The sequence below is a fragment of the Barbus barbus genome, assembly GCF_936440315.1.
Source record: "Barbus barbus genome assembly, chromosome: 15".
NCBI classification, from domain to species: Eukaryota; Metazoa; Chordata; class Actinopteri; order Cypriniformes; family Cyprinidae; genus Barbus; species Barbus barbus.
In genome coordinates, this window is record NC_136743.1 from 1,791,596 (window position 1) to 1,819,326 (window position 27,731).

Genomic DNA, 27,731 nt, shown 5'->3' on the forward strand with positions numbered 1-27,731 from the left:
TGACGCCGGCTCTCGCACCTGGTCTGACGGGTTGGGCTCAACTTCCGGGGCGATCATCCGCTCGGTTTCGCGCTGGCTCGCAGATCGCGGTGGGAAATGGCTCTCCGTCATCGGTAGGCTCGGGCTGGTGCTCCGAACCACGGGGAGATGGTGGGCTGGGCTCTGGGTCTGGAGTGGATCTGGCGAGATCATCCTCAGGGGTGACTGTGAGGGGCGATCCGTTTCTCGCCAGAGTCCACTCCACAAAGGCGGCGAAATCCTCTCGAGGACCATCTTCGGACGACAGCGGTCTGCACGCGGTGTTTAGGCTTGCATTATAAAATGAGCAGACCGCGTCGTCCGGGTAGCTGGTGGTGTTAGCTAACATTAGGAACAGTCTTGTATGGCCCTCGAGAGATCTGTCCCCCTGCTCCAGCAGGAGGAGGAGGAATTCGGGCCGGACAAAGGGATCCATGGGGCACAACGGAAACAAAAAACACTGAGCAAAAACGGAAAACAAAACGGAGGGTAGACACAGGTAAGGAGGTAGACGCTCTGTCTGTTTAGTGCGCATGAGTGCAGCAGTGCTTGTTCACTCGCTCACTCCTGACAGCAAAATGGATATGTTTGCATGACTTTCTAACATTTACAGATGAAAAATATACCTGTGACATGTCAGTTATGCACTGAGGAAAACACAACGTCTCAAATGCATTAAACAGCACAAATATATTCGCTGTTTGCCATGGTGAATCGATTTGATCCATGATCGACATTAAGGACTTTAATCACTGCTTTTTGTCAGGTCTCTGTAGTGTTGTGATGCATCATATGCACACAGCAGCAGCAGCGATGAGAGAACGCGCTTGAGAAAAATCGATGCAAATATGTTAGAAACAAAGCATCGTGATGCAAATGCCAACTTGTATCCGATACACACTTTTTTAAATCGATGATCATAATTTTTCCTCCTATCTTATATTTTTTCCATCACCATTTCCTATGAGGGGCTCCACAGGTCAACAAGTTTTGACAATTAACATTTAAGCACCTACTTTCACTGTTCATTTTCTGGAAAGAGTTTATCTTTCATGCATTCACTTGTTTGTTTGATCATTTCAAGTGAGCAATATAATTATCAGTATTGTAAATATGGAGTGTTCATTGGTTCTCTGCTTACGTCATGGCCTGATAGATCGATTCCACTCCGTATCTCATGGCAAACTCGTCCACGATCTCCTGCGCCGTCTCATCGAAGTACACTTTCCAGGCGTCATCGCCTTTGGCATCAGGGATCTTCACCACGCCGCTGTTCTGCTTCTCTGTGGTGTAGTGGAAGATGTGCTGCAAAGCATCATGGGGAGAGGACTCACTGATTAATCCTGAGGATGAAGCTCTTTACATCACGTCCTAACCAGGTTTCCAGCAGGTTCAATATCAATAAAAACATTTTTGTTAACTGAAATGAAGCTGATATAAAATTAATTATAAATATTAGATAAAATAGAAATTAAACTGAAATAAGGTCAATTAAGTTCAAATTACTAACTTAAAATAAAAATAAATTAAACATAAATGCAAAAATAAAAAATGACAAATTAAAATCTTATTAATAATTTTAATAAAAATTACAATAGTATATAATTAATACTAAAATAACACTGGTTTCCAGCATAATTTCTACCCTCAATGAAAGTGAGGAATATTCTGTGCAAATTGATAGAACCGTAGACAAATTTTGATGAGATTTCAGAATGGGCAGAGCTACTGAAAGTGATGCAGCAAAAATATAAATCAACAAAACTCACATTAACACAGAAGAGATAAAAATCGATTCATGTATGCAGCCTTCATAAATATTAGGGCAACATTTGATTTTAACCATCATGAACTGACTGGATGGTGTAAAAATGTTACAAAAATGTTTTTTAGAACTTCACTTCTGTTGTTTGTTTAATAAGTGTGATTTTTGCATGTACCTCATGCAGGCAGGTATACTGAACGTGGTACGGAGCCACAGTCTCCTCTCCTTTGATCTCCACACTGATGTGCATGCGGATCGCTCCGGATACGGCCGACTTATCCGTGCGCTTGTCTGTTCAGAGAGAAAGAGAGAATCTAATAATTCCTCCATATTCATAGAGATACACTCTTAAAAATAAAGGTGCTTCAAAAGGTTCTTCACAGCGATGCCATAGAAGAACCATTTTTGGTTCCACAAAGAACCATTCAGTCAAGGGTTCTTTAAAGAACCATCTCTTTCTTACCTTTTTATAATCTGAAGAACCTTCTTTCGCCACAAAGATCCATTTGTGAAACAGAAAGTTTCTTCAGATGTTAAAGGTTCTTTATGGAACCATTTAGATAAAAAAAGGTTCTTCTATGGCATAGTGAAGAGTTTACTGCTAAAATAACCATGCAATGACTCTGACACACCAAGGTTGTACCAGACGTCCATTTCTCCACTTAGCGTTCGCACTTCAATGATGGTCTGTCCCAGGAAATCATCAGACTCCCGCTTGAACCGCTGCTTCACACGAGACTTGATATCATCGTCCTCATCCCAGACGCGCACCTTTATCCGGTCTGACGAGTTATGACACTCACTACAACACCAGAAACACAACATGGGCTAACATTAATTAAAACTAAAACTTTAAAACATTTACATTATATAAACATTTTCATTACTCGAAATCAGGGTTGTTGTAACTAAAACTAAATCCTTAAAAACATTGTTATTACTTCAAATAAAATTAATTTTAACCGAAATAAACTAAAATAAAAATTAAACATTTCTCATTTTCATTTAGTTTAAGTTGATGTACTAAAATACCCAAAACTGAAATAAAAACAAATAAAAACTATATAGACATTAAAAATTCCCAAAAACCAACAAAATTACAAAAACAAATCGAACTAATTAAAATGAAAACAGAAAATGAGAAAAAAAAATAATCTAATTAAAAATATTAATAAAAACTAGTATCTCAATGATAATAAAATAACCCTTCTTGGGGCAAAAAAAAAACCCTCAAGCTGAGGTACTAAAATTATTAAAACAAGTCAAATTAAAAACTAAAACTTAATAAAAAAATAGAGACATATTTACTTTTACTGACTTTTAGTCATTTAGCAGACGCTTTTATCCAAAGCGACTTACAAATAAGAAAAAGTAACTAAAACTAAAAGTTAACACTCTGTAAATACTCTATACACACATTTAAGAAAATACAGAAATTACATAAAATTTACAAATGCGAGTCGTACGGTAGAGTCGATGGTCTTCACACTAAGAGGGCTGCCGCGGTATAATAACCTTTTTTATACCCATCTAACAAATCACTGCTAGAATTCAGCTGAACCCACTTTCCTATTAATCACTAAAAATGGCCAAGCAAGTGCACACACTGACAAGATACGAGATACAGTAATTCAATATTTACAAAGTAAATAAAGAAATAAATATGATACACAACTAAATTACCAAAACCTTAAATGAAAAAGAAAACTAAATAATAATAATAATAATAATAATAATAATAGTAAAAATAACGATATACTACATTACCTAAAATAACAATGCTTAAAACTACTTTTTTCTTGATAATAAACTGCACTGATGAATCATTCATAAGATCAATTTCTTTGTTTTTAAGAAAGCTTTATTTATTTATTTATTTCTGTTTTATTTGTTATTTTGTTGCTATAAATAATATTATTGTAAAAAAGCAATTTTTCTTGTGTACATATAAGTAAAACAAAACCTTACGTACCTCATTGAATCAATGTACATTTTTTAAAGAAAGAGTTGGATAATAAAAAATAAATTAAAAAAAAAGAAACTTTTGATTTCACATTTTGCTTCAAATTGAACGCTCATGAACTCACAAGTGAAAGCTCTCGTCCCAGATGGGATTGAGATTGCCGTAGATGGTCTTGGTTCTCTTCTTGGTTTTGCCCACCTGAACCGTGACGTATGGGTCACTCGAACCCGTCTTATCCTTCGCCTGCAGACCCTGAGCACAGTCCACTGACAGAGGAAATAATGTCTTTAGAGACGATGCAAACATATGTGACCAGTGCTGGCAAAATGAGTCACAATGAGAATATATTTAAAAAAGTTGTTTTTAATTAATACATTTTTCTTTTAATTTTCACATTCTCTATTAAACGACCTTCAACATAATGTATGATTTTTCAGAATCAGACGAAAAAATGACTGAGCTACATCTATTTGAAGTCAACAAACTCAATTCTGAGAAAAATCTAATTAATGTTTTCTGAAGGTTCCAAAGCAAAATCACCTAGCAACAATGTATCTTTTCCTCCAGTTCTTTTCTCAATAATAATTACTATAGTAATAATCACAATATAGCAATTTTATTTTATCTTTGTTATTATAAGAACAAATGGAAAAAGCTGTAGAACAAATAAGAAAGAAACAAATAATGCATTACTTTTTCCATTTTACATCTAAACAAAAGCATTCAAGTAAGAAAAAAATGATCAAATGTAAAATTCCTTTAGTGTGTTCATTACAAATTAATTGATTATTAAAACTACAAAAGCAGTTCAATCAAGCACAGCAAGTGATTCCCTCTTTTCTTTTATTGTTAGATTAACATTAAAGACAGGCGGCCTATATATCAGGGCTGGGTTTTGACACAAATTTCACGTCTCGATTCGATTCTCATTCACAAGCTTGCGATTCTATTCGATTCGATTCGATATCGATTATTCTGGATATATATATATCAGGTATACAGCACATGCAAAATGTTCTCAAGGAAAAAAAATCTCAATTAATGCTGTAAAATATACATGAGAGTCAGTTGGTACTGCATTACTATAATATTGAAGGTTAAAATGGACTGATTTGTTAAAATTACACTTAATGAAGTTTTTAAAATAATAAAAGTTACAATTACATAATATTTCTACTTCAATTCGTTTTTGTTTTAATATAAGCATAATGGTGGCTGTCATAAAAACTTGATGGATTTATTCAAACATAAATTAAACATTGAAGTACAGTAAAATTTATAATGAATGTTATATGGTGCATATATTTAGCAAAATGCCCCTCTTTACAGTTTATTTTTCTATCTGACTAATGAGATTATGGTCACCGAATATGTTTTTCTGAGGTAAATGTGATGTTACTTGACATTGTTTACATAACTGATTATGTTTGCGTGAATACTTAAATACTGTAAATCTGTGCATATTTATCAGGATTGCGCGCTAGCGGAAGCGCCTTTTATGCGAGCACTATGGATGAGAGAAGCGAGCGGAGAAAAGGTACTCCTAGGGCTGTGCAATTAATCGAAATACGGTTTCGATTTCGGCCTCCAACAATTATGAAAATACAATAATCGAGATAAAATGATTATTGCGCCATATTCCGCCCCTTTTTTTTTTTCAGCGGTGCGCTTTCGCTCCTCCATTAAAAGCCCAATTTCACGTGCAAATCAATAAAACCATGTAACGTGACTTTTGTAAAATGGGACGAGCTTGATTTATTGAAGTTGATTAGATTTATTCATGTTTTTAAAAGCACTAAAGAGAACTTGCGCTGTTCCTCAGGAGGATTTCTGTGCATGCGCTCAAGAGATTTAGTGATTATTCACGTAAACCCTCGTCGGTTATGTAATAAATGAACGTAAACAAATGAGAATGAAAATACGTGTCTGACAGTAAATTGGATCCGTGTGGCTCTTAAAGTGACAGCGGGCTATATTCCTGCTGCGACTGTGTGCTTAATATTAATCAAATAACAAAAGACAAAGACTTTAGACTTGCATTTAAAAAAAAAAAAAAATCACAGTTAAATCACAGTTTGTTTCATTGGTATCTTTTTTATTCTATTCTATTGTATTTGTCCTTTGCTTTTTTATTACTGACAGTTTAATTTTCAATAATTGAGGACTTTTACTAGTATTAGTTAAACTAGTATTCTGCTGTGGTATTGAGAATTGTGACATTTCGCTGGTCTCTAAAATGTAGACATTATAGCAATTTTATTTACAGAAAATATACATTTACACATTCCAGAGGTTGGTCTACACTCTTAAAATATTTTATTAGAATTAAAGCAGGAGATAAAATAGACGACTCTTTCGGCAATCTGCCTTCGTCAGTGTGACAATTCACTATATTCACTTATTCTTAGTGACCTTGATATTTTTCCAACATACATCAATGGACAGAGCACTGAGGTAAATACATAACATTCTAAATGAGTAAACAAATAACATAATATATATCTTAAATCTTTCATATACATAAATCTAAACTAAACTCTACATAATATAACCCACTAATAATCGTGTTACATAATCGTTATTACAATATTGACCAAAATAATCGTGATTATGATTTTTGTCATAATCGAGCAGCCAGAAAAATGTACAAATAAATATCATTTTAGATGTTTGATAACTATTTGGAGCATTGGGATCGCTAGACAAGGGCTAAATGAACTCATTTTTGTGAAAACCTCAAATACGACTAAAATCTACAATTTTCACTTATTTTGTCTGTAGCTCAAAATGATCCCCTGAGCATTTCGACTCATCTTGCCAGCACGGGTCACAAATTTAGAAATCCCCAATATGTAATTCTGGGCTCACGTGTGATGCTGATTTTGGCCGACCACTTCGACGTCCCGTCCAGAACGCTCTGCTTGATTTGTTTCATCTGCGTCCCGTGGCTCGCCTTGGGAATGTCGAACACTTCCTGGATCAGCTCGAAGATCTCGGGTTTGTTGCGCTCACGGATCTTCATGCGGTCCTTCAGAACCATGATGATGTTCTGCGTTCGGTCTTCAGCGCCGTGCTTCGAGCTCTTCTCAGCGGCTCCTGACCATCACATCCACAATATCAGTGTTACACAGAGCTTCTTCCACAAGCACAACTTATATAATGTTTAGGACATTTAAAATCTAAAGTTAACAGTAATTACTGCTTGCATATACTCAATATACTCTATGTTCAGTGTATTATTGAATGCATTTAACAATAAAGCATGCTTATTATTTAAAAAAAATATCTTAAGTTTATCTTAAGAAGGACTAAAGTGCAAAATCAGTGCGTGAAAATACAGCACTTTAAGTACATTATGGAAGTGTCCTTTTTTTTTCACCTGGGCTCTTCATATGTTAATATCAAAGCAAAATCTACAGTAGCATTGCCACTTTTAGTTAGTTACTCCCCAGCCCCATATGTCACAGTCACACACTGTAAGCATTGAAGTCTCACTCTGCAGGCAGTCAGCGTTGAGCAGGTCCTGGCACTTATCGTGGCATTTGACACCGCACTCGGAGCAGCGCATGCCCTGTCGCGCGATGCCCCACAGCAGACCCTCGCACTCGTAGCAGTAGGTGGGCGTCGTGGCTGTCCACACCTCGAAGTTGTGCGGCGTGGTGCAGGAGATGGGGTAGATCAGAGCCTGCAGCGTCTTCTTATACACGTGACTCTTCTACACGAGCACAAACACACCAGCGCTACTTAGGACTACATATGCATTTATTTATTTATATGTTTATTTGGATAGGGACAATACAATAAACATGATTCCAGTCAAAGACTGGAAATAATGCACTGCACTTAGAGATTATTGATAGTTTTCACATGTGGTCAAACCCTTATAGGAACGTCCACCTGGAGGGCAAAATGAAGCTTTGCTCCACTGACCGACAGTTATCTTTACGCAGATTGCATTAAGGGGAGACACTGCAGGCAAAAACACTGTTTTTTCATGCGCCTGTCAAGTTTGAGATTTTGGGCTTTTTGATTTTTCATAAAGTGTTTTTTCAGACCAGTGGAAAGAAAACATCCAAAAGACACTGTTAAGTGTTTCTTTTATAGCACTTTATCTGTTTGTGTCAATAGATTTCAATTACAATGAAATTACGGTGTGATTTTGAATGGAGCGAGGAGTGGATTTTTTAAAAGTCGGAGCATCGTGGTTTTCACTCGCTCCATCACCGCTCCATCACGAGTACAATTCATGCCAAGGACCCATAATATAACTGCATATTTAGCAAGAATTCACATGTTAAACAATATTTAGCTAGCTTGATAGAGAAGGATCACTCAAATCAGAAAGAATGTGAAGGCTATGATGACGTGAGCGGGAAGTTATTTCTCAAGGAATTTGTTTGTTCCTTCTAGATACTGAATATTTTCAGCTGAAAGCATGATTTAAACAAGTACTACAACACTTATTCACACGCAATCGCTCTCTCAATAATGCGTTCAAACAAATGTAATCTTACAGTGCTACTTCATCTGTATCCGTTTTCGAATTAGCAGAAATCTGTAAGAAATGCATCGATCCGTAGTTAAAATAACTGACGAAAACATAGTTATTTTCATCACAAACAAAATTTGCACCACCAAAAGCAGCAATTATTCCTTTTAATGCTGACAAACATGTTATTAGCTTGTCATGTGGTAGGAAAAAAGCACTCTAGTGTTCCAATAAGCCACTTTGAAACTCTCCAGTTATTTTATTTTTTAATATACATTATGAACAGAACTGTGATATTTCAAACAAACTGAAATACTTTAGCCGCGGAGCGAAGGTGGAGCGGTGTTTCTGATATCAGTGAGCGAGGAGTGGAGCGGGAGTAGAGTGATTATTAAAGAGGTCCTATTCATAGTTTTCAGTCACGTGACCGGCTCGAAGACTTGGAGGGCAAAACATCCATAGAACTGCAGCACAAGCGTGTCAATTTATCATCTGTTTCCCAGCCGCAAATATTTAGATCACCTCTCAAAAAAATAAAACAAAGGTATTTCTGAACAAAATACAAGTTTTGGCCATTTGCAATCCATATTAAGCAGACACGGCAATATTTCAATCATAAACAGTGCGACAAAACATTGTAAAAACACTTAAAGTGCCTTAATATATTTAAAACGGTAATATTAAAAGATCAAATTCAGTATTCACCATATTAATGATGCATAGTTTACACGGGCAAGCAGATGAGGCCAGAATATGAACGCAATCCGCTTAATGGTTCAGTGTTTTCCTTCTAATGGTTTTCTGTGGGAAGCCATTTAATTTGAAACTTTGCACATTGTGTTTATATTCTGGGTTCATCTTCTTGCCTGTAAAAAATATACATCATCAATCAGGTGTTTACCTAATATCGCCTTTTAATATATGCGTTTTACTACATTATTACTTGGTGCAATCTGCGTAAAAATAACTGTAGGTCAGTGGAGCCAGAGGCGATCCTCCCTATACGCAAAGTGTGCAAGCTGCGTAGGGCCCCCGAAACACCAGGGGGCCCCCTTGCTCTCAAAGATGATTTAATTTTAGTTTCGTTTTTGAATTTGGCCAGCGGTTATGAAAACATGAATGTCATTTCTTTTAATGCGGTACGCTGTGTTCTAGGGGTCTGAATTGATATGGTAATATTGACGAACTTGCTGTTTTGGCAAGGGGCGGGGCAGTACTGAAACACCATCTAAGCTGTTCGGCAATCACAACGCACTGGGACAGCTAACCAATCACAACACATTTTGTTTTTTGGAAGGCGGGCCTTCATCAAACACGGAACTAATCGAGCAGTTTGTGCCAGGCTGGGGAGAAAGGTATTATAATGGGTAAAATAATGGGTTTTTCGAACCACCAAGCATGAAATCATGTTCTAGTACACCCCCAAAACAAGATCAAGACTTTGTAAAAGAGCATAATAGGACCCCTTTAAATGCTCGGAGCGTGGAGGGAAATTGTTTACGCTCCACTCCGCTCACATACTCTGGTATCATCGTATCTCTTTATCAAATTACATAAAACAGAAGGTGCCTTATTACGCAAGGATTTAAAAATCAATTTCACACATGATACATTTGTAAAATTAAGCATTTGTCATATGCATGCATATTTTAATCTAGTTGAAGATTTAGTAATTCTGTTACTGAATCAATACTTTTATGGCTGAACAGTACATTTTATGTTCAGTTTCATTTTTATTATTTAAAGTTATACATTGATATTATATTTATTAATTATTTTATCATTTATATTAAAATATTATTTAATATATATATATATATATATATATATATATATGTTTTTTTTGTTTTAAATCTCTCCGCTCATCACATGACATTTAGATTATGCTGGAATAAAAAATAAAATGATAAAAAATAGTATTTATTTATATTTTCTTACTGAATTTTAAAAATATGAAGCTATTATTAATATATATATATATATATATATATATATATATATATATATATATATATATATATATATATATATATATACACACACACATATACACATGTTTTTTTTGTTTTTTTTTAAACAAAATTATTTTGTTTTTATTTATCAGAATTCAAATAAAATGATAAAAAAATAGTATTTATTCATATTTTATTACTGAATGCATGCACAATTTTCTTTATTAAAGCTATAATTATTCATTTTTTCATATTTATTTATATTATATTTATTTAATTTTTAAAGCTAAAATTATTTTCCTTTAAAAAAAATCTGAATAAATCTCTCCATTCATCACCATGACATTTAGTTTATGCAGGAATAAAAATAAAATTATTTTACAAAATAAAATAATGTTTATTAATATTTTGAATTAACTTTTTTCAGTTTTCATTTTTTATTTTAAGGTTTTAGAAATTAGTTATGTGCATTTTCCATCTTTATTAGTTTTTTTTGTTGTTTTAATATTTCTATTTCTTTTTTAATTTATTTCAAGTTTTAGTAATTTCAATACTTTAACTATAATGCTGTAAATAAAATAAAATATAGATATTAGAGTTGAAGAACATTTGTAATATTTTTAGTTTTTGTTTTAGTTATAGCTTTTAACAATTATTTTAAAAATGATTTAATTATACCAAAACTAAAACTGAGAGACTCACATACTGGTGCCGCAACATTTCACATTGCAGTGGAGCCTTTAGTATTAAATGGGTGATAAAAATGCATTTTTTATTTAAAGTTTGGCCAAATTGAATCTTCCAGATAGACTCTTCACTTACCAGCTCCTCATTGTTGAGTGTGCTAGAAGCCATAGCAGACGTGATTCCAGCCTTACGAGAGTTCTGCACTAGAGACTGAAAAACCACACATGAGAGATCATTAATATCTCACAGCAATGAGATGACATAGAGAGCAAACGGAGTCTTCTCAGATGTTTCACCAAAGAAAAAAAACCTAGTCATCATCTCACATGTGTCCCCTCTTCAGAAGAGATCTCAAGAACGTCTCAGATATAACACACAATACACTGATAACTGCTAAATTTACCAAAAGAAAACAATGGTGCCTTAATAATTTTTTTATTTTTATTTTAATATGCAGTAATTATAACAAATCCTTACCATAGCCTGAGTCCAAACAGCAGAGGCAAAGAAAACAAGACAAAAACTGTTATTCACATTTAATTGATCTTAAAAGAGAAACTAATCTGTCCCAAACAGCCAATCAAAAGAATGCACAGGCTTTAATAATGTATTACCCTAATGAAACACTGATACAGTAAATGTATTAAAGTAGTACTTATCAATTACTAAAGCGTGTCTGTGCTTGTTTTACTCTATACTAGGGTGAATTTTATTTATTAGATAATCTGGGACATTTTTGTACGTCTGAGACTGTAGTGCATTGTGATTTGTAATTGCAGCCAATTTGTACTGAAACTATCAGGAACCAGTAAACCAGTCCGTCCCAATGCAGATGAACTGAACATTAGATAATCTTTCTGAGGTTTTGCTGTTGGTTTCTCACCAGATCTCTGACCAGAGGAATGGTCTTCCTCTTCTTCAGATCAGGCATGCTGTCAATGCTGTACAGCGCTCCGCCCATCCTGGAGAAATAGACATAATCATAAACATAATGTTGCATGAAAATAACTTCCCTTCCTCGAAAGCACACAGAAAATCACATCCATTCACTGCCTCGTCATCAACAATATAACCATTACGCCTTAAAATAAATTACCATAAACATTTACTCTCTGACTAGAGTGCGCAGAGCAAAATACAGACTAGAAATGTTGCTATTTTTGCATTTATGCATTTGGCAGATGATTTTAACCATTGCATTCAAGCTATGCATTTTATTAGTTCATGCATTTCCCAATGGCAGGTTAAACTGTCTTATGTTTTTTCAGAAGTCTGAGGAATCAGTCTGATTAGATAAACACTTGAGTAAGTGAGTGTACATTAGATCAACGTCGTGTCCACTTCCCTGATGTCTTTGTATTAGTTGCTGATTGCTCTAAAAACAGAGCTAGTGGAGATGTGTTTGACTCTGACTCACCCTCCTTTACCGAACCACAGTGACTGAGAGTCTGTTTCTCCTCGTGCCTGCGATAAAGACAGAGAAAGAGAAACATTTGATTTGTTTTATTAGCTGATTAGCTTTGATCAGAGTCTAAATGTTTTCTGTATTCAACACAAACACGGCAACACAACAAGATTTACTACAACAAAGCAGGGTTATTGTTTACTGAAACTAAAACCATCAACATTTTGCTTGAAATAAAATAAACATTAACTCAATATATAAATAAAATATAAAAAATACTTATATATATATATATATATATATATATATATATATTAATGCTGTCAAACGATTAATTGCAATTAAACGATCGCATCCAAAATAAACGTTTTTGTTTACATACTATATGTATGTGTACTGTACTGTAATTTATTTATTATGTACATATAAATACACACACATACAGTATATTTTTGAAAATATTTATATGTATATACATTTATATTATATATAAATATATAAACATGGCATATTTTTCTTAAATATATACATGCATGTGTTTGTATTTATATATACATAAATACACAGCACACATACAGTACATATATTATTTAAACAAAAACCTTTCATTTGGATGCGATTAATCAAGATTAATTGTTTGACAGCACTAATACACACATATACATATACATATATATATATATATATATATATATATATATATATATATATATATATATATAAAAAAAGACAAAAACTCAAAATTACTAAACTTTTAAAATGATAAAGTTTAAATTAAAATTCAACAAATTAAAAACAACAGAAAATATAAAACAAAAAATAAACTTAAAATTAATAAAAACTATAATAGTACATCACACTAAAATAACACTGCAAAAACTATTTTCTTTAACAACCAGGCTAAAGTAGTAAAACAACAGAATATCAATCATTCAATGAACCTGTCGCATAAATACAGCATTTGACTGGCATTAAATATAGTATTTAACAAAATGGGCAATGTGTTTCAGCTATTTTACAGCCAGTTATATTGATTAATTTTTTTTTTCTAAAACATTAAAAAAAACTGGATGCATAGAATGTTCATTCTGAAATAAGGTATTGTTATAACGTAATGGGAACATTTGCAAAATGTCCTTAGATATACTTTTTTTTTTTTAACTGGGATGCAGCAATTTTGTGATGTTTGTAATTACGTAAAAATTTATGTAAAGCAATTAATGCAATTTTGTATGAATGAGTCCCGCCAACTATTTTAGCTTACTTTTTATGCACACAATGCCTACACAAGTCAAAAACTTACACAAAACCACCACAGAACGTTTACACCAACAATAACAGACCCACCTGACAGTCTCGTCCAATCATGGGTCATCTGAGCGAACATGCAAATCGCTAAAGCAATGAAAAGAGACTGGAAAGACGACAAAACGGTGGGATACAAACAGACAACAAAAGGATAAAGTGTCAACAGAATAACGCACACAAAAAGAAGGAAAGAGGACGTGGCAAACTGCAAAATAATCATGACAGCGGTTAGAGTGCCGTTAGCATTAGCATGGTGTCTCATCGCATTATAATGTGTAAATGTGTATGAAAATATAAAAATAAATATTGTTTGCAACCCATTTTACCTCCATAATGTGATGCATTTCTGAATGAAACTGAGAGAAAATGAATGTGAGTTTGCAGTGATTGTGGAGATGTGTTTTAAGTGAAAACTTTAAAAGAAAAGCATCTTTTTCCTTGTGAAAAAACGTAAACAAACTCGCAATAACACCAGGAACAGGTATTCAAAAAGTAAACTGGTCAATTGTGATTTCCTGAATTCATGCTGATTTCAAGCATTTAAATTTCTGTTTATGCATTCTATGCATAAAACAAGACATAAATGAATATAATAAACTGTTTCTGGGTCCGGCAATAGTTTGATAGTTTAGATTTTCTACAGAAATGTAAGTCTAGTGAATTGCCTCACCTCCTGTAACTGTTGTCGGACTTTCTCAAAGAGTCGTAGCCAGTTCTCTTTAGCTCTGACCGCCGGGTCCACTGGCTCCTTTGGCTCCATCGGCTCCTCATTCACCGGTTCACTGCACAGACAAACAAGATTGTTTGCATCTATAATGCAACAAAATTAGTCTAACAATACCCTGGAGTTGTCTCTTGGATTCATCCACACTTAAAAACAGCTTTTATTCATCCAGTAAATGTGGTTTGTTGGCCATGCTCGTCTGATTTGCAGGTTTTAAAGTGGTTTTGGGCACTAATCATGTGGTAGACCATCTTAACCAGGTCAACTGTCCTATAAACAGTTTTTTTTTTTAAAAACCATTCAGTCCATGTTTTTCTGGTTTTAAAGGAGTTTTTGCACTTATCAGCTGGTCAGACTGGAAGACATGCTGGTTGACCATCTCAAATCAAATGACCAAATCAAATATCCTAAAAACAGCTTTTAAATCATCCAGTAAATGTGATTTGTGTGTTTCGTGAAACAGGTCTGGTTTGCTGGTTTTAAAGTGGTTTTGGCCAGTTATCAGCTGGTCAGACTGGAAGACATACAAAAAAGTAAAACATCCTAAAAACAGCTTTAAAATCATCCAATAAATGAGGGTTGAGCGTTTTATGTGGCCAAGTTAGTCTGGTTTGCTGGTTTTAAAGTGGTTTTGAGCACTGAGCAGCTGGTCAGGCTGGAAAACATGCTGGTTGACCATGTAAACCAGGTCAAATATCCTAAAAACATCTATAAATTCACCTAATAATTGTGGTTTGTGCATTTTAGGTGGCCAATTTAATCTGGTTTGCTGGTTTTAAAGTGGTTTTGGACACTCATCAGCTGGCCAAGCTGGAAGACAAGCTGGCTGACTACCTAAACCAGATCAAATATCCTAAAAACATCAATTAAATCATCCAATAATTGTGGTTTGTACATTTTAAGTGACCAAGTTAGTGTGGTTTTCTGGTTTTAAAGTGGTTTTGGCCACTTATCAGCTGGCCAAGCTGGAAGACAAGCTGGTCGACCCTCTACACCAGGTATCCTGAAAAACAGCTTTAAAATCATCCAATAAATGACATTTAAGCATTTTAGGCAGCCAAGTTAGTCAGGTTTGCTGGTTGTAAGTACCTCTCAAGTTCAAGTACCGGTTCCTCCTCTTCGAAAGGAGGAGATGGAGGTGGACTCTCAATCTTTATTTCCTCTTTTGGAGGTTCTTCCATGAGAAAGTCATCTTCTTGAAGTGGAGGTTCCTCCTCCATTGGTGGCTCTACTGTGGGCAGTCTCTCTTCGGTTGGGGTTGGAGGTTTAGGTTCTGGTGCAGGAGGTTTAGAGTTGGTGATTAGGGCAGGAGTGGGAAGCTCAGGGGATTTGGTTGCAGGTAGAGGCATCTGTTGGGTGACAGGAGCAGGAGGTTGAGCCATTGGAGGCTGGGATTGTGTTGGTGGAGGTTGGGATTGTGTTGGTGGTGGTTGGGATTGAGTTGGTGGACGTTGGGATTGAGTGGGTGGAGGTTGGGATTGAGTTGTTGGTGCAGGAGGTGGTGGTGAAGGAGTAGATCCACCCAACCCAAACACGGCAGTCAACGGCTTAGCCATGGCGAAGAAGGACTGAACCGAAGGGATTGGGCCTGAGGAATGCTGTTGGGGCGGTGCTTGTTTTTGGGGGGCGGGAACTTGCTGGTTTGGGGGTTTGATTTGAGGTTGGGGTTGCGTCTGATTGGACGGTTGAACTGGAGGTTGGCTGGCGTTTTGAGACTGTTGATGAAGCGAGGCCTGTTTCTCCAGAGGAGGTCTGATGCTTGATGGGACGTCCAGTGTTGGGGCAGTGCTGGTTGGAGTAGGTGTGAACTGAAGCTCTTGGTCCACGTCCACCGGACACAAATCTTCTTCCTCGTAGTTAAATTCCTCCTCGCCCTCAAACATGTCCACCTCTTCTGGACACAGGTCACCATCCTCTTCCTCATTCAGAGCACCTTCTTCTCCACCGTCTTTACTGTAGGCGCATTCGTCGCTGTACGCCCCCTGCGTCTCGTCCCAATCGGGTGAGCCCTTGCTGTAGGTCACGGACGAGTGGCAGGAGTGGTACGAGTCATTCTCGTCGTAAAGTTCTCGCTCGCAGTACTCTTCGCTCAGTTGAGAACTGCCGTGACTGAGCTCGGCTGAGGATGCATAGCTCCCGGTTGGGCTGGAGGAGAATGAAAAGTGAGCAAAAGATTAGGCATGCACTTTGTGTTTTGGAAAGACTGAAATTCAGAAAGTCTACACCAGGGGTGGCGAACTCCGGTCCTGGAGAGCCGCAATCCTGCAGAGTTCAGCTCCAACCCTAATAAAAACTCACCTGCCTGTAGCTTCCTAGTAACCCTTCAGGCCTTGACTAGCTTGTTCAGGTGTGCTTGATTAGGGTTGAAGCAAAAATCTGCTGGGCTGCGGCTCTCCAGGACCGATGTTCGTCACCCCTGGTCTACACATATTTTGCGCAAATAATTTGGTCATTATTGACTGTACATCCTTTCCTCCAGCATTATATGAATGCACTACTGTATTAGCTGTTGTTTTATTTTATTTTAGATACTACACTGCAAAAAAGTTAAGTACAAATATCTAAATATTTTTAAATCAAGATATATTTACTTGAGATGCACAATGACATAAGATAAAAAGTCTTGTTTCTTTAAAAACTGAATTTATGTTTAGAAAAATGAGAAAAAAAATGTCTTTCAATGGGGTCAGAAAAATAAACTGGTTTTCTCTTTAAATTAAGTTTATTTCTCTGACCCCATTGGCAGATCTTTCAACTTTTCCATTTTTTTCATAACTTTTTCTAATTTTCAGTAAAAAGTGACTTAATTTTAATAAATTTCTCAGAAAACAAGACTTATATTTTGTAATTTTGCATCGCAAGTAAACATCTTGATTTATGAATGTTTAGATATTTGTACTGGAAAACAGGACATTCTTATTGTGATACCATTGATTTCAGACTAAACTGCAAAAAGTAGTGCTTTATAAGTGATTCTTAATATTCTTAAATCAAGACATATTTACTTGAGATGCACAATGGCATAAGATAAGAAGTCTTATAAGAAGTTTTCTAAAAAAGTTTGTTTAAAATTAACAAAAAGAAAGTCTGTCAATATGATCAGAAAAATAAACTTGTTTTCCCTTTCAATTAAGTTTATTTTCTGACCAATTTTAATAAATTTATCTAATTTTAAGTAATTTTTTCAAATATTTTTCTAATTTTAAGCATAAACATTTAATTCTGATGGATTTCTCAGAAAACAAGACTTCGTATCTTATGTCATTTTGCATCACAAATAAAGACATCTTGATTTAGGAATGCTTAGATATTGGCACAGTAAAATATTATTGTGATACCACTGATTTCAGATACTGCACTGCAAAAAGTGATGATCTTCCCCAGTACTTTTGTCTTGATTTTTAGTAAATATGTAAAATATTTGTACTCAAACATCTTAATCTTATTTCTTGTATAAAAAAAAAATACTTTTTTTTCAGTGCTTCTGTACTAATCATATTTGAAACTTGGCACTGAACACTGCAAATAAGAGCTAAAGCAGAAGATACAAAACGGGTTAGTACTGCGACTACTGCTTTTCTTTTTGCAAACAGGGCTGATCCAGGAACAGATCCATTGAGCCCTTAAGCAAAGTCAGGCTGATGTCAAGTATTTTTATAAATCAATGAAAACTCGTCTTGTTGAATAATGGAAGAGAAACAAAGGAGACAGTAGAATTGAAAGGTCTTTGTGAGGTGAAAAAAGTAGCAGAAAATAGAGCGAGATAAAAGACATGGTGATAAGACATGATGAATGAGTCCATTACAGAAAACCCGAAGAGAAAGAATGAGCAAACAGACACTCATACCTGCTGAGAAACACCTTCTCACATGTCATGATTGTTTCAGGGTTGCTTCATTAATAATGAATGAATCGGTTTAACCAAAAATAAAACCAGTCTGGCCAAAATATATTTAAAATATATGCTAAATATGTTGGAAACAGTGCGGCTTAATGAAATATATATTTTTCAAATAGAAAATGTTTTGTTTAAACCTCCAACTGCCTAAATATATTATAAAATGTACTTCAATACACAAAAAAATTCCAATATTAAAATTAGGGCTGTCAGTTTAATGCGTTAACTTAATTAATTAGTTATGAAAAAATAACGGATGCGGTCCGCCTTTTGAAAATCAGTTATATAAGTATTTAAGGATAAAAGACTCGAGTTGCTTTTAAAATATTCACTAGTCCTTTTCCTCGAGTCGAGTCGAGTCGAGTCTGGAGTCATTTCAGGTTGAGTCTGAAGTCGAGTCTGAAGTCAAGTCTGAAGTCTATAAAAATCCCTAACTGACTGGGATCTCAATCAGTGCCCATCTCTGCATTGTATGAACAAAAACTACGGAGATGTTTCTCAAATTATCTTCTTTTATGTTCCATAGTTTATGTTAAGCCGTTGTAGCCTAAATGTTTGTATACATTTTATAATGAATCAAATCAAATATTTCTTTCTAATGCTACAATTTCAAAAGCACGCGTCTGAAACGTCTCTGGTTTGATATAATCATAAAGACGTTCTGCGACTGAATAAATGCACTTCTTGTCAAGAAAAAGAGACTGAAGCAGCAGTTGTGAGTGAGGTGGCCAACTCAAGCTCTGCCACTGCATTATATACGTGAAATATTTTTAACGCATTAAACTGAAAAAATTAATCGCCTGCGTCAGTGCGCTAATTTTGACAGCACTAATATATATATATATATATATATATATATATATATATATATATATATAGCTTGACAATACATTAAGCCAAAATGTATTTTAAGACACAAATACAATTTATTTTGGCCTCTATAAATATATTTTGTAATATAGTTTGCCATTTGAAGGTTTAAAAAAACATTTTATATTTAATTATTATTATTTTATATATTTAAAAAAATATATATTTTTTATTTAAATTATATTATATATAGTATTTAATAAACTTTATTTGTTTTTATATAAAAATAAATATATTATTTTACATATATTATTTGTATAAAAATAAATATTTTTGTGAATATACTTTACAATACATCTAACCAATGTTATGTATGTATATGTGAAAAAAAATAGAACATCTTAGAAACAACAACAAAAAAATTCATTTATTTTATATGGAAAACATATGAAAAAATAATAATAAATAAATATATATATATATACACACACATACATACATATATATACACATATATATACATACATGCACGGAATCATACAGGGACATCTTAGAAACAGAAGCTAACAAACACAAATACCAACAAATAAACACAGCAAACTACTCTAGGTCATGTAACTATGATTACGGCACCTGTCCTGCTTAAACTAGCAATACTACCACTGTATACTCCTGTTCATACTAGTTTCTACTAAAATCTGCTGCCATAATGACCACAGGACTAGTAAATGTGGAAATGGAGCTGAGTATGCCTCTTTCTCTCTCACCTGACGGCCCTCGGGTGATCGTAGTCCAGGTCGCAGTTGTTGGAGCGTGAGTAGGAGGCGCGGGGACTGCGGTGCTGGTGGCTCATGGGATACTGGTGGACCGAGGCGTTGGGTTGAGATGTGCTGTAGTACGGCGGTGGGATGCTGTTACTGGTCTCGCTGCGGTAATCACTGTCTCGGTCATCCATCGCGCTGTCTGGATCATTGTCTACACACATACACACAAATCAAAGACACATTTGTATTTATTGAAAAGACTGATAAAACATAACACATACACAAATCTGTCATGACCTGGTGTTATTTGAGAAGTGTAATTCACTTTAGGAAGAGACTCTAAAGGCAAAAACATTGGTCAATTTTCAGTTGTTATGCTATTTTGCTTCCATAACATGTCTTATTTAAGACTAGTGGAAAGAAAACACCCATGATACACATTTAAATGTTTATTTTATTACACGTTATCTATTTGCATTTTTCAATTGCAATACATATCTTTAAAGGCCATTTCTCAAAATGATTTCTTTTCTTCACTTAAGCACCACTTACATACACCGAACTTTCCTGTTTTATTCCTTTCTATATACTGAAGGAATTAAGAGAACGGTTTGTTCACATTTTACTGATTTTATATTCCTAAAAAAAAAAAATTATAATTTTTATGGCTTTTTACAGTATTTTCTGATTTATGGAATGATTTTAAAAAAATCACCTCTGTAAACTAATAATAAAACAAGAATTTTGAAACTGGCTTTATCCAATGTTCAAGATTTCCTTTCTGGAAATATATGCAAATTAGTGCATGTTTAATTAGAAGTCTGTTTTGCATATTTAAACATTTCAGAAAACTTGTGATGCAAAACAATTGTCTTAATGTACTGTGATTAACCAAATTAAAGCACGGCAATTATCTGTTACATTTTTACTGTATTCACCTGTACTGATGGATATGAGCATGTATTTTAATTAAAGTTATTATGAAATAATAAAGAAATTCTCATTTCTGTTTGAAAGACATCAGTTTCAGCTTTTAGTACTTGAATTTGTTGCATATATGACACACAACATTTGTAAAGCCAGAGAAATATGGCATATTAAAGAAACAAATACAAAACATGTGAATGTGTGGTAAAAAATATTTTAAATAAAATAATTTTAGCATGTTTGCATGCTAAACTTTAGCACTTTCAAAGCATACAAATAACTTACAAATGTACTGCCTTCAACAGTAAACATTAAGAAAATTACTACTAACATAGTTTATTTGTGGAATATTTGTCAGTGTGAAAACTGTGCCAGCCTTCGCAGCACATAAAGCATGAGTGTGTTTGTTTATCCACTCTGGGGATATTAACTAAATGTAAAACCAATAGGAAAGCAGATGTCAGATTAATGAGTTCATAATGACAGATATGAAAACTCACTCTGCTGGTCGCCCCACCAGTTACCTGTGAGAGACAGAAGAAGACAGAGAATTACCCACAATGCAGTGCTGACGTTTAACCTGAGTTTGCCCTGAAAAGTATACAGTGTCTCTCTGCGCTGAAAATGTTTCCAGAGTTGCTCAGCGACAACAATAAAGCATAAGGGTGAGCAAAGGATGGTATAATGCTGATTATTTTTACACAACATTCAAAACTACTACTATTATCAGTCTATTTCTATTCAAATTAATATTACTACACTTAACCATGCAGATTGTATAGATTAGATTTGTACTTGCCTTGCCAATATTTTCAGATACAAATGAATAAACACACTTATGTCTCTTCATATTTTTCAATGCAATGTACAGGTAATTAAGATTAAGCCACTTTTCGTTTTATCTTTGTTAGCCAGTTAGACATATTTAGATAAGCAAAAATAAATAAATAAATAAATAGCAAGACATAAAAACAAATGTATAGAATTTTTGTGGTCAGCAAGATTCTTTTTAAAGACATTAATATTTTTGTTAATCAAGGCTGCAGATAATACTAATCCCGTGCGAATAGGGCTTTAGAGTGTGTGTGAGAGTGAAATGAGAGCGTAAGGCAGAGCTCCATTCATGCACGCCGCTTCTCATTCAGCTTTCTGCAGGACTTCTGTCATTACCATCATTCATAAATCACATTAACGGTGGCACACATACGGGAAGGACTGAGCCGCTACAGCACTTAGTGGTTTAGATGCTCAGAACTGTGAAGACGATCCGAATTATGTGTTACATCCCAGGACTTGTATAAGTGGGAGTGTCCCTTTTAGTGTATGCTCTTTTTCTCTCTCTCTCTCTCTCTAAGGTTGATAAGGATTAACAGGTGGAGTTCAATTAGTAGATGACTTTGTTGATGACTGACGAAATGTTTGGGAGATAAAAGGCAGAGCTGAGATGTCTGGAGTGTGGAGGCTTGGAGTCCCTTTTGCTGACTTTTTCTTTTGTGTTTGTAGTTAATGTGTTGTTGACAAAAGTATTGAAAGCTTTTTAATCCTCTTGTGGGAGGTTTCATTTAGCCCAAACATGTGAGTTTAATACTTTTTTTTATTAAGACTAAGATTTGTTTTGTTTTTTTTTCTTTGAGGGAAGCTGTAGGGAGGTGGTTGCCATTTATTTTGTCTATACTTTTTCTCCTGTTTAAGGATAGTAAGGGAGGTAGGGTAGGATTTTGTACTTTTCTTCTTTTATTTGTTAGATTAGGTAAATTGCTTTTGAGAGTTAGCATGTTGTGTTTATGTTGGCCTTGACCCCTCCTGAAGTTCTGTTTGCTTCCTTGTGTTCAATAAATCTTATATTGTTTTGTATCGATTATGGTGTTGCGTGTGAGTCAGTAGAAGGCAAAACTCCCTCCATTCCTCCACCATTTTCTTTATTACTCCTTCCCGTCCCTAGACTGGGGAAGGTATATATGTGTGAAATCTGAATCTGTTCTGATGCTATAAAAAGTGACCATCAGAATCAATGGCTAATTAGAAACAGTTCCACAAGAGCTTCTATGGTCACTTTAGATGTCAAGATATGGTGTTGAGACTTGAGATAAAACATTACTTTAATTATTTGCAAATCAATAAAATAGCTTGAATTAAAAGTGCATACTTTTTTTTTGCAGCATTTACTAATATTTGCTTGAAAATATCTGAAAGAGAACAGCCGAATTATCCATTGACAAGGCTGTAGGTGGATTTCACAAGTGAAATATTTTGGCTAATTTCATGATGGTTTAGGCTGTAATTCATGCATGTAGAGCATCACACTCACAGCACTGTGTTCCCGGGACTGACAGCGGCCTCTCCTGAACCTCCTGATATGAATACTGCAACACAAATCACACACATATTAATGACCAGCCACATGTGAAACCTGTTACATTAATGCAATCCTGCTAGATTAAATTTATAAAGGCAATGTAAACTCTTGATGAGAGATTAATGATATCGATCACACTTGATCAAAAAAGAGAAAGAAAACTAATTTTTGGACCCCATTGACAGATATTTGTTCTTGTTTTAAGTATAAAAGCACTTCATTTTGTTCAGTTTATTAGAAAACAAGACTCCATGTTCATTTTGCATCTCAAGCAAATAACTTTATTTAAAGATGTATAGATATTTGTATTGAGGGGGAAAAAACAAAAATACAGATGAATATATTTATTTCTGCAGTGCATGCAGCATTTAATGTCATGACTTTATGAATTTAAGACTTTCTGCTCTGATTTGAGACATTTTTAAGGTCTTAATTTGTGTCTCTGTCCATGTGTTTCTTTGTTTTATTTTTGTTTTTGCTGTGTTGATTTTGCAGTAAACTATTTCAATTCCATAGGGGCAAAAAAAATAAATACATTTTGTTTTGAGAGGACATTCAAAAATATTGAAAATTTTGAAGCTATATTGCCCAGCACTACTATGTATGACAAGTTTTATTTGTGATTGCGATTGCTAATACATCAGGTTACTTTATAGATGCTACTGTTTTGAAAATAAAACGCCACAGTGAATCTTATGTCAATTTGAAGTCAGATTTTTTTGCTGGTACATGCAGAATCTACAGCACAGACAGACGAGACTCACATCCTGGTCTCGCATGGCATTGAGCTGCTCCAGTTTTTTTGCCCAGTATCGAGCCTCTTCTTCTGGGATGTCTGTTGGAGAAACACACACACACACACAGAAGAGACGTCTTAGCCTCAGATTTCATATCAACAGATTGAGCAATCAAGATATCCAAGTCCGGTTTCTCACGTACACCATTTCCTAAATTTGACGTAAAAAGCGAACGGTCTAAGCGGACGGTTCTTGGCCAGAACAAACTGCAGAGTGAAATAGACTCAGACAGATGGCGTATGTCTCCAGCAGAGCCACTTCAGAGTGAAAGCAGGTCATTTATATTGACAGAGCGAGAGAGTTTCAGTGTGAAGGTGTATTTCTGCTGAATACAGTCTTTTTGAGAACAAGACCTCATTTGTTCAGAAAACAGGGCTCATCTGATGTTTGACGGCCGTCTGTGACTTCTTAGTAGCAAACATTTTTAAAACTTTCAGCAAAAATACTGCTAAGCAGCTTAAGCAGTACTAAACATGCACATGAATTTGAGGTTTAAATGAACAATTTTGCATGCATTTCCTATTAAAACAGTAAGTCTTGACATATCAATAGCCCGAAGTGAACTTTAATTTATATCTCAGACCTTCAAAACATTTCTACTTGCTGTTGTCTGTGTGTGTGGCTGGTGATATTTAGTCCATTGTTTTTGTCCATTTACCCATTTACGTTTACAGTCAGTAAGTTTTTTTTTTTTTTTTACTTTTGAACAGTAGTGTATATATGTGCTAAAAGTTTATTTTAGGATTACTATATCATATAGATGAGCTCAAAGCTAACAGACATGCAGTAAAAGTCATACAACCCCAGTTTTTCTTCCACGAGGTCTCTAGAGATGCTGTATTTGTGTGGTTGTTTAGCTGTGATGAGTATAATCTCACCCAGCGGCAGCTCGAAGCGCGTGTCCAGAAGCAAACGGTGGAATGTTGGATCTTTGGTGCCACAAATTTCATTATCCGCCATTATGACCTGAGAGTCTAGAGTCACCCATTCGCCTGGTCCTTCCTGAAACACATAAACACACACACACACACACACACACACACACACACACTGTGAACTGGGACGTCCCTATGGACTCATCATGCATATCATTTTGTCATCAAATACTTTGATAAGTTTTGGGGAAATATTTATATTACACTTATAATATATATAAATTGTATGTATAATATAAATGGCATATTGTATTATATATACACATTGCATATATTGTATAGTCTTTTTTTATAATGGTCCATAGTTAAACACAAATAACTTTAGTTTACTATATTATTTTTGATTATTTTTATTCAAGTCAGCCTTTATTTATGAAGCATTTAAAACAACAGTTGTTGACCCAAGGTTTTGTATAGATCAAGAAATGCCAATACAAATATACCCAATGTGTATTAATATCTGCAAAAATAATAAATAAATAAATAAATAAAAACACCAAATCCAGAGCAGTATTACTTGGGTATCATTTAGTTACTATTATAGTTTTTATAAACTGTATCAATTAAAATTGTATTAATTATTAATTTGAATCAGTTTTATTTTTAAATTGTCTTTTTTTTGTTTTGGTCATTTTTAGTAGTTTTTTTGTGTACGTATATTTAGTTTTCATTAATGTTTATTTCATTTTTTTGTTATTTTAGTACATCGTTAAAATAAATTAAAATGGAAAATGCTGCCTTGGCACCTAATATTTTATTTTATTTCAGTTAACGTTTATTTTATTTCAAGTAACAAAAATATACCCTGATTTTAGAGTTTAAGGCCTGCAGCTTTACTGTAATAGTGACAGCTTTTTAATATAATATTTACTTGTTTAATAACAAACCATTGTTTAAGTGAAACCAAATTTTGCTCTTTTAGCTTAGAACAGATTCAAAACTGTATTTTTCAGGTCAGTCTACCAGTTAGACCGGCATAAATCAGCCTGGACAAGCAAGTAAAGCAAGTCTTTTCAGCAGAAATGCATCATCTGATGCCTTTGCCAATAAAGCGATCGACTCTTTTAATTGAAAAGTGGGACCTTCCTCTCTCACACAGCCCATTAACTTCTCAGTGACCCATTCGGTCCTCATACACATCTCTGACCGGTCACAGAGAGCAGAGCTCCCAGAATGCCGTTGGGGATCATCGCCTTGATTTCTGATATCTCTTTAGGCTTCTCTCGTCTGTGACATCATCAAGATGGCTCCAATGATTGGCTGAGCTCTGAGGTCAGTGTTTATCGCACATAAATCTCTCTTGACGTCTTAAAAGTACCACATAAAGGTATTTCTCATTTATTTCTCAGCCAAACGTCAATAAAAGTAAAACGAGTCAGCAGGTACTGTTTTTCAGAGTGAAACTATTATTTACACGTGAGCAGCTCATGATCCAGTGTTTTCAGCATCTTAGTAAATGCTGATGCACACAAACTCACATCTACATCTGTTTGAGTCACTTATCATGTGCATTTGGAGATAAAACATGAGCAAACCATCTTCCCAAACTTATAATGAGAAGCGTGTATCAACAAAAGTGAAGCTTTAAGCCAGGGGTGCCCAACCCTGTTCCTGGCGATCGACTGTCCTGCAAAGTTCAGCTCCAACTCTAATCAAACACACCTGAAGCAACTAATTAAGGTCTTCAGGATCGCCTGAAAATTAAAGGCAGGTGTGTTTGATTAGAGTTGGAGCTAAACTTTGCAGGACAGCTGATCACCAGGAACAGGGTTGAGCACCCCTGCTTTAAGGTCTTCATGTGGTTATTATGCCAAAATAAAAGCTCTATGGTTTAATGTTTGAAAATGAAGAGATTAAGAGTGTTTTTTACAGTTGTACATTAAAACAAAATTATTATAATTTTTTTTAATGTTTGATTTTTAAAGTAAAATATATAACAGTATTACAATTTTGTATTTATTTAATAATAATAATATTATTATTATTATAATTTTATAGCTAAAATGCATTTTGTGCATCCCTACAAACAAACACAGCAAACCTGAAACTTTTACATTTAATTTTAAATCATTTAAATTTTTTTATTTTACAGCGGGATATTTACATTGTTTAATATTTTTGTTTAGTTCTACTAATGATCATAATAATAATAAAAATATAATGATAATAATAATAATAATTATTATTATTATTATCTAGTCATATTGATATATAATCACAAACATTTGGGCCAAATTGTGCAACCCTAAAAATAAATGCAGCAAACCTGGAGCTTCTTTTATTTTAAATGTAAAAAAATAAATAAATCACATTCGCAATGTTTAATTAGCTTTTTTTTCTCCAAAACACGCAGCCCTATTCATTGGGTTTAAAAAAAAAAAATGTTTAATCAAGAAAATTGTGCATCCGATCACTTAGTAAAATAAACCTCTCCTTAGCAAGATACATAAATTGAGGAATCGTTAAATAATGCACCACCTCTTTGCTTTTATATTTCATCCCAAATCCATTAAATGCACTGCTTTCACTATCTAATCTAGCAGCAATAAACACAATCATATATTATAGAACAAATGCACAAACATATATCTCTCTAAGTTTTTCAGTCAATGCTTACAAAACACAATAAATACCTCAATGGCTTCAAATCACATAAATCACACAAACAGCAGAACGTCAGAGGCCGAAAGAAAGAAAATATTCATTATTGACAGCGGATGATATATTATTCATGTCACGTTATGAAAGCATGAAGAAAACCTCAGGGTCATTTATAAAAACGGTATATGAAAGCAGCAAATGGAAGGCGGCTCAATAAAACCACTGCCTTTAAATAAAGCAAGCATTGGCTTATGCAACAGGACAGAAAGGGCACAGATGCACATGAGGAGATCTGAGGTGCTTTACAGCCTTAAATCCAGCAGCGCATCCCG

General features: G+C 34.5%; 1 protein-coding gene across 1 annotated transcript in view; it reads right to left on the reverse strand.

Moving 5' to 3' along the window:
* The window catches only part of LOC306880923 (protein unc-13 homolog A-like), a gene marked incomplete at both ends in the record, with an annotated part of 78,247 nt that overhangs the window by 32,236 nt on the left and 18,280 nt on the right, over window positions 1-27,731 (reverse strand). The window contains 16 exons of the mRNA XM_079434730.1: window positions 1,160-1,323; window positions 1,959-2,074; window positions 2,416-2,585; window positions 3,871-4,012; window positions 6,615-6,842; window positions 7,242-7,461; window positions 11,010-11,084; window positions 11,758-11,836; window positions 12,292-12,338; window positions 14,258-14,369; window positions 15,401-16,456; window positions 19,787-19,994; window positions 21,211-21,234; window positions 23,013-23,061; window positions 23,831-23,901; window positions 24,742-24,865. Coding sequence (XP_079290856.1) covers window positions 1,160-1,323; window positions 1,959-2,074; window positions 2,416-2,585; window positions 3,871-4,012; window positions 6,615-6,842; window positions 7,242-7,461; window positions 11,010-11,084; window positions 11,758-11,836; window positions 12,292-12,338; window positions 14,258-14,369; window positions 15,401-16,456; window positions 19,787-19,994; window positions 21,211-21,234; window positions 23,013-23,061; window positions 23,831-23,901; window positions 24,742-24,865 — 2,885 coding nt within the window. The remainder of the gene's footprint in view (window positions 1-1,159; window positions 1,324-1,958; window positions 2,075-2,415; window positions 2,586-3,870; window positions 4,013-6,614; window positions 6,843-7,241; window positions 7,462-11,009; window positions 11,085-11,757; window positions 11,837-12,291; window positions 12,339-14,257; window positions 14,370-15,400; window positions 16,457-19,786; window positions 19,995-21,210; window positions 21,235-23,012; window positions 23,062-23,830; window positions 23,902-24,741; window positions 24,866-27,731) is intronic.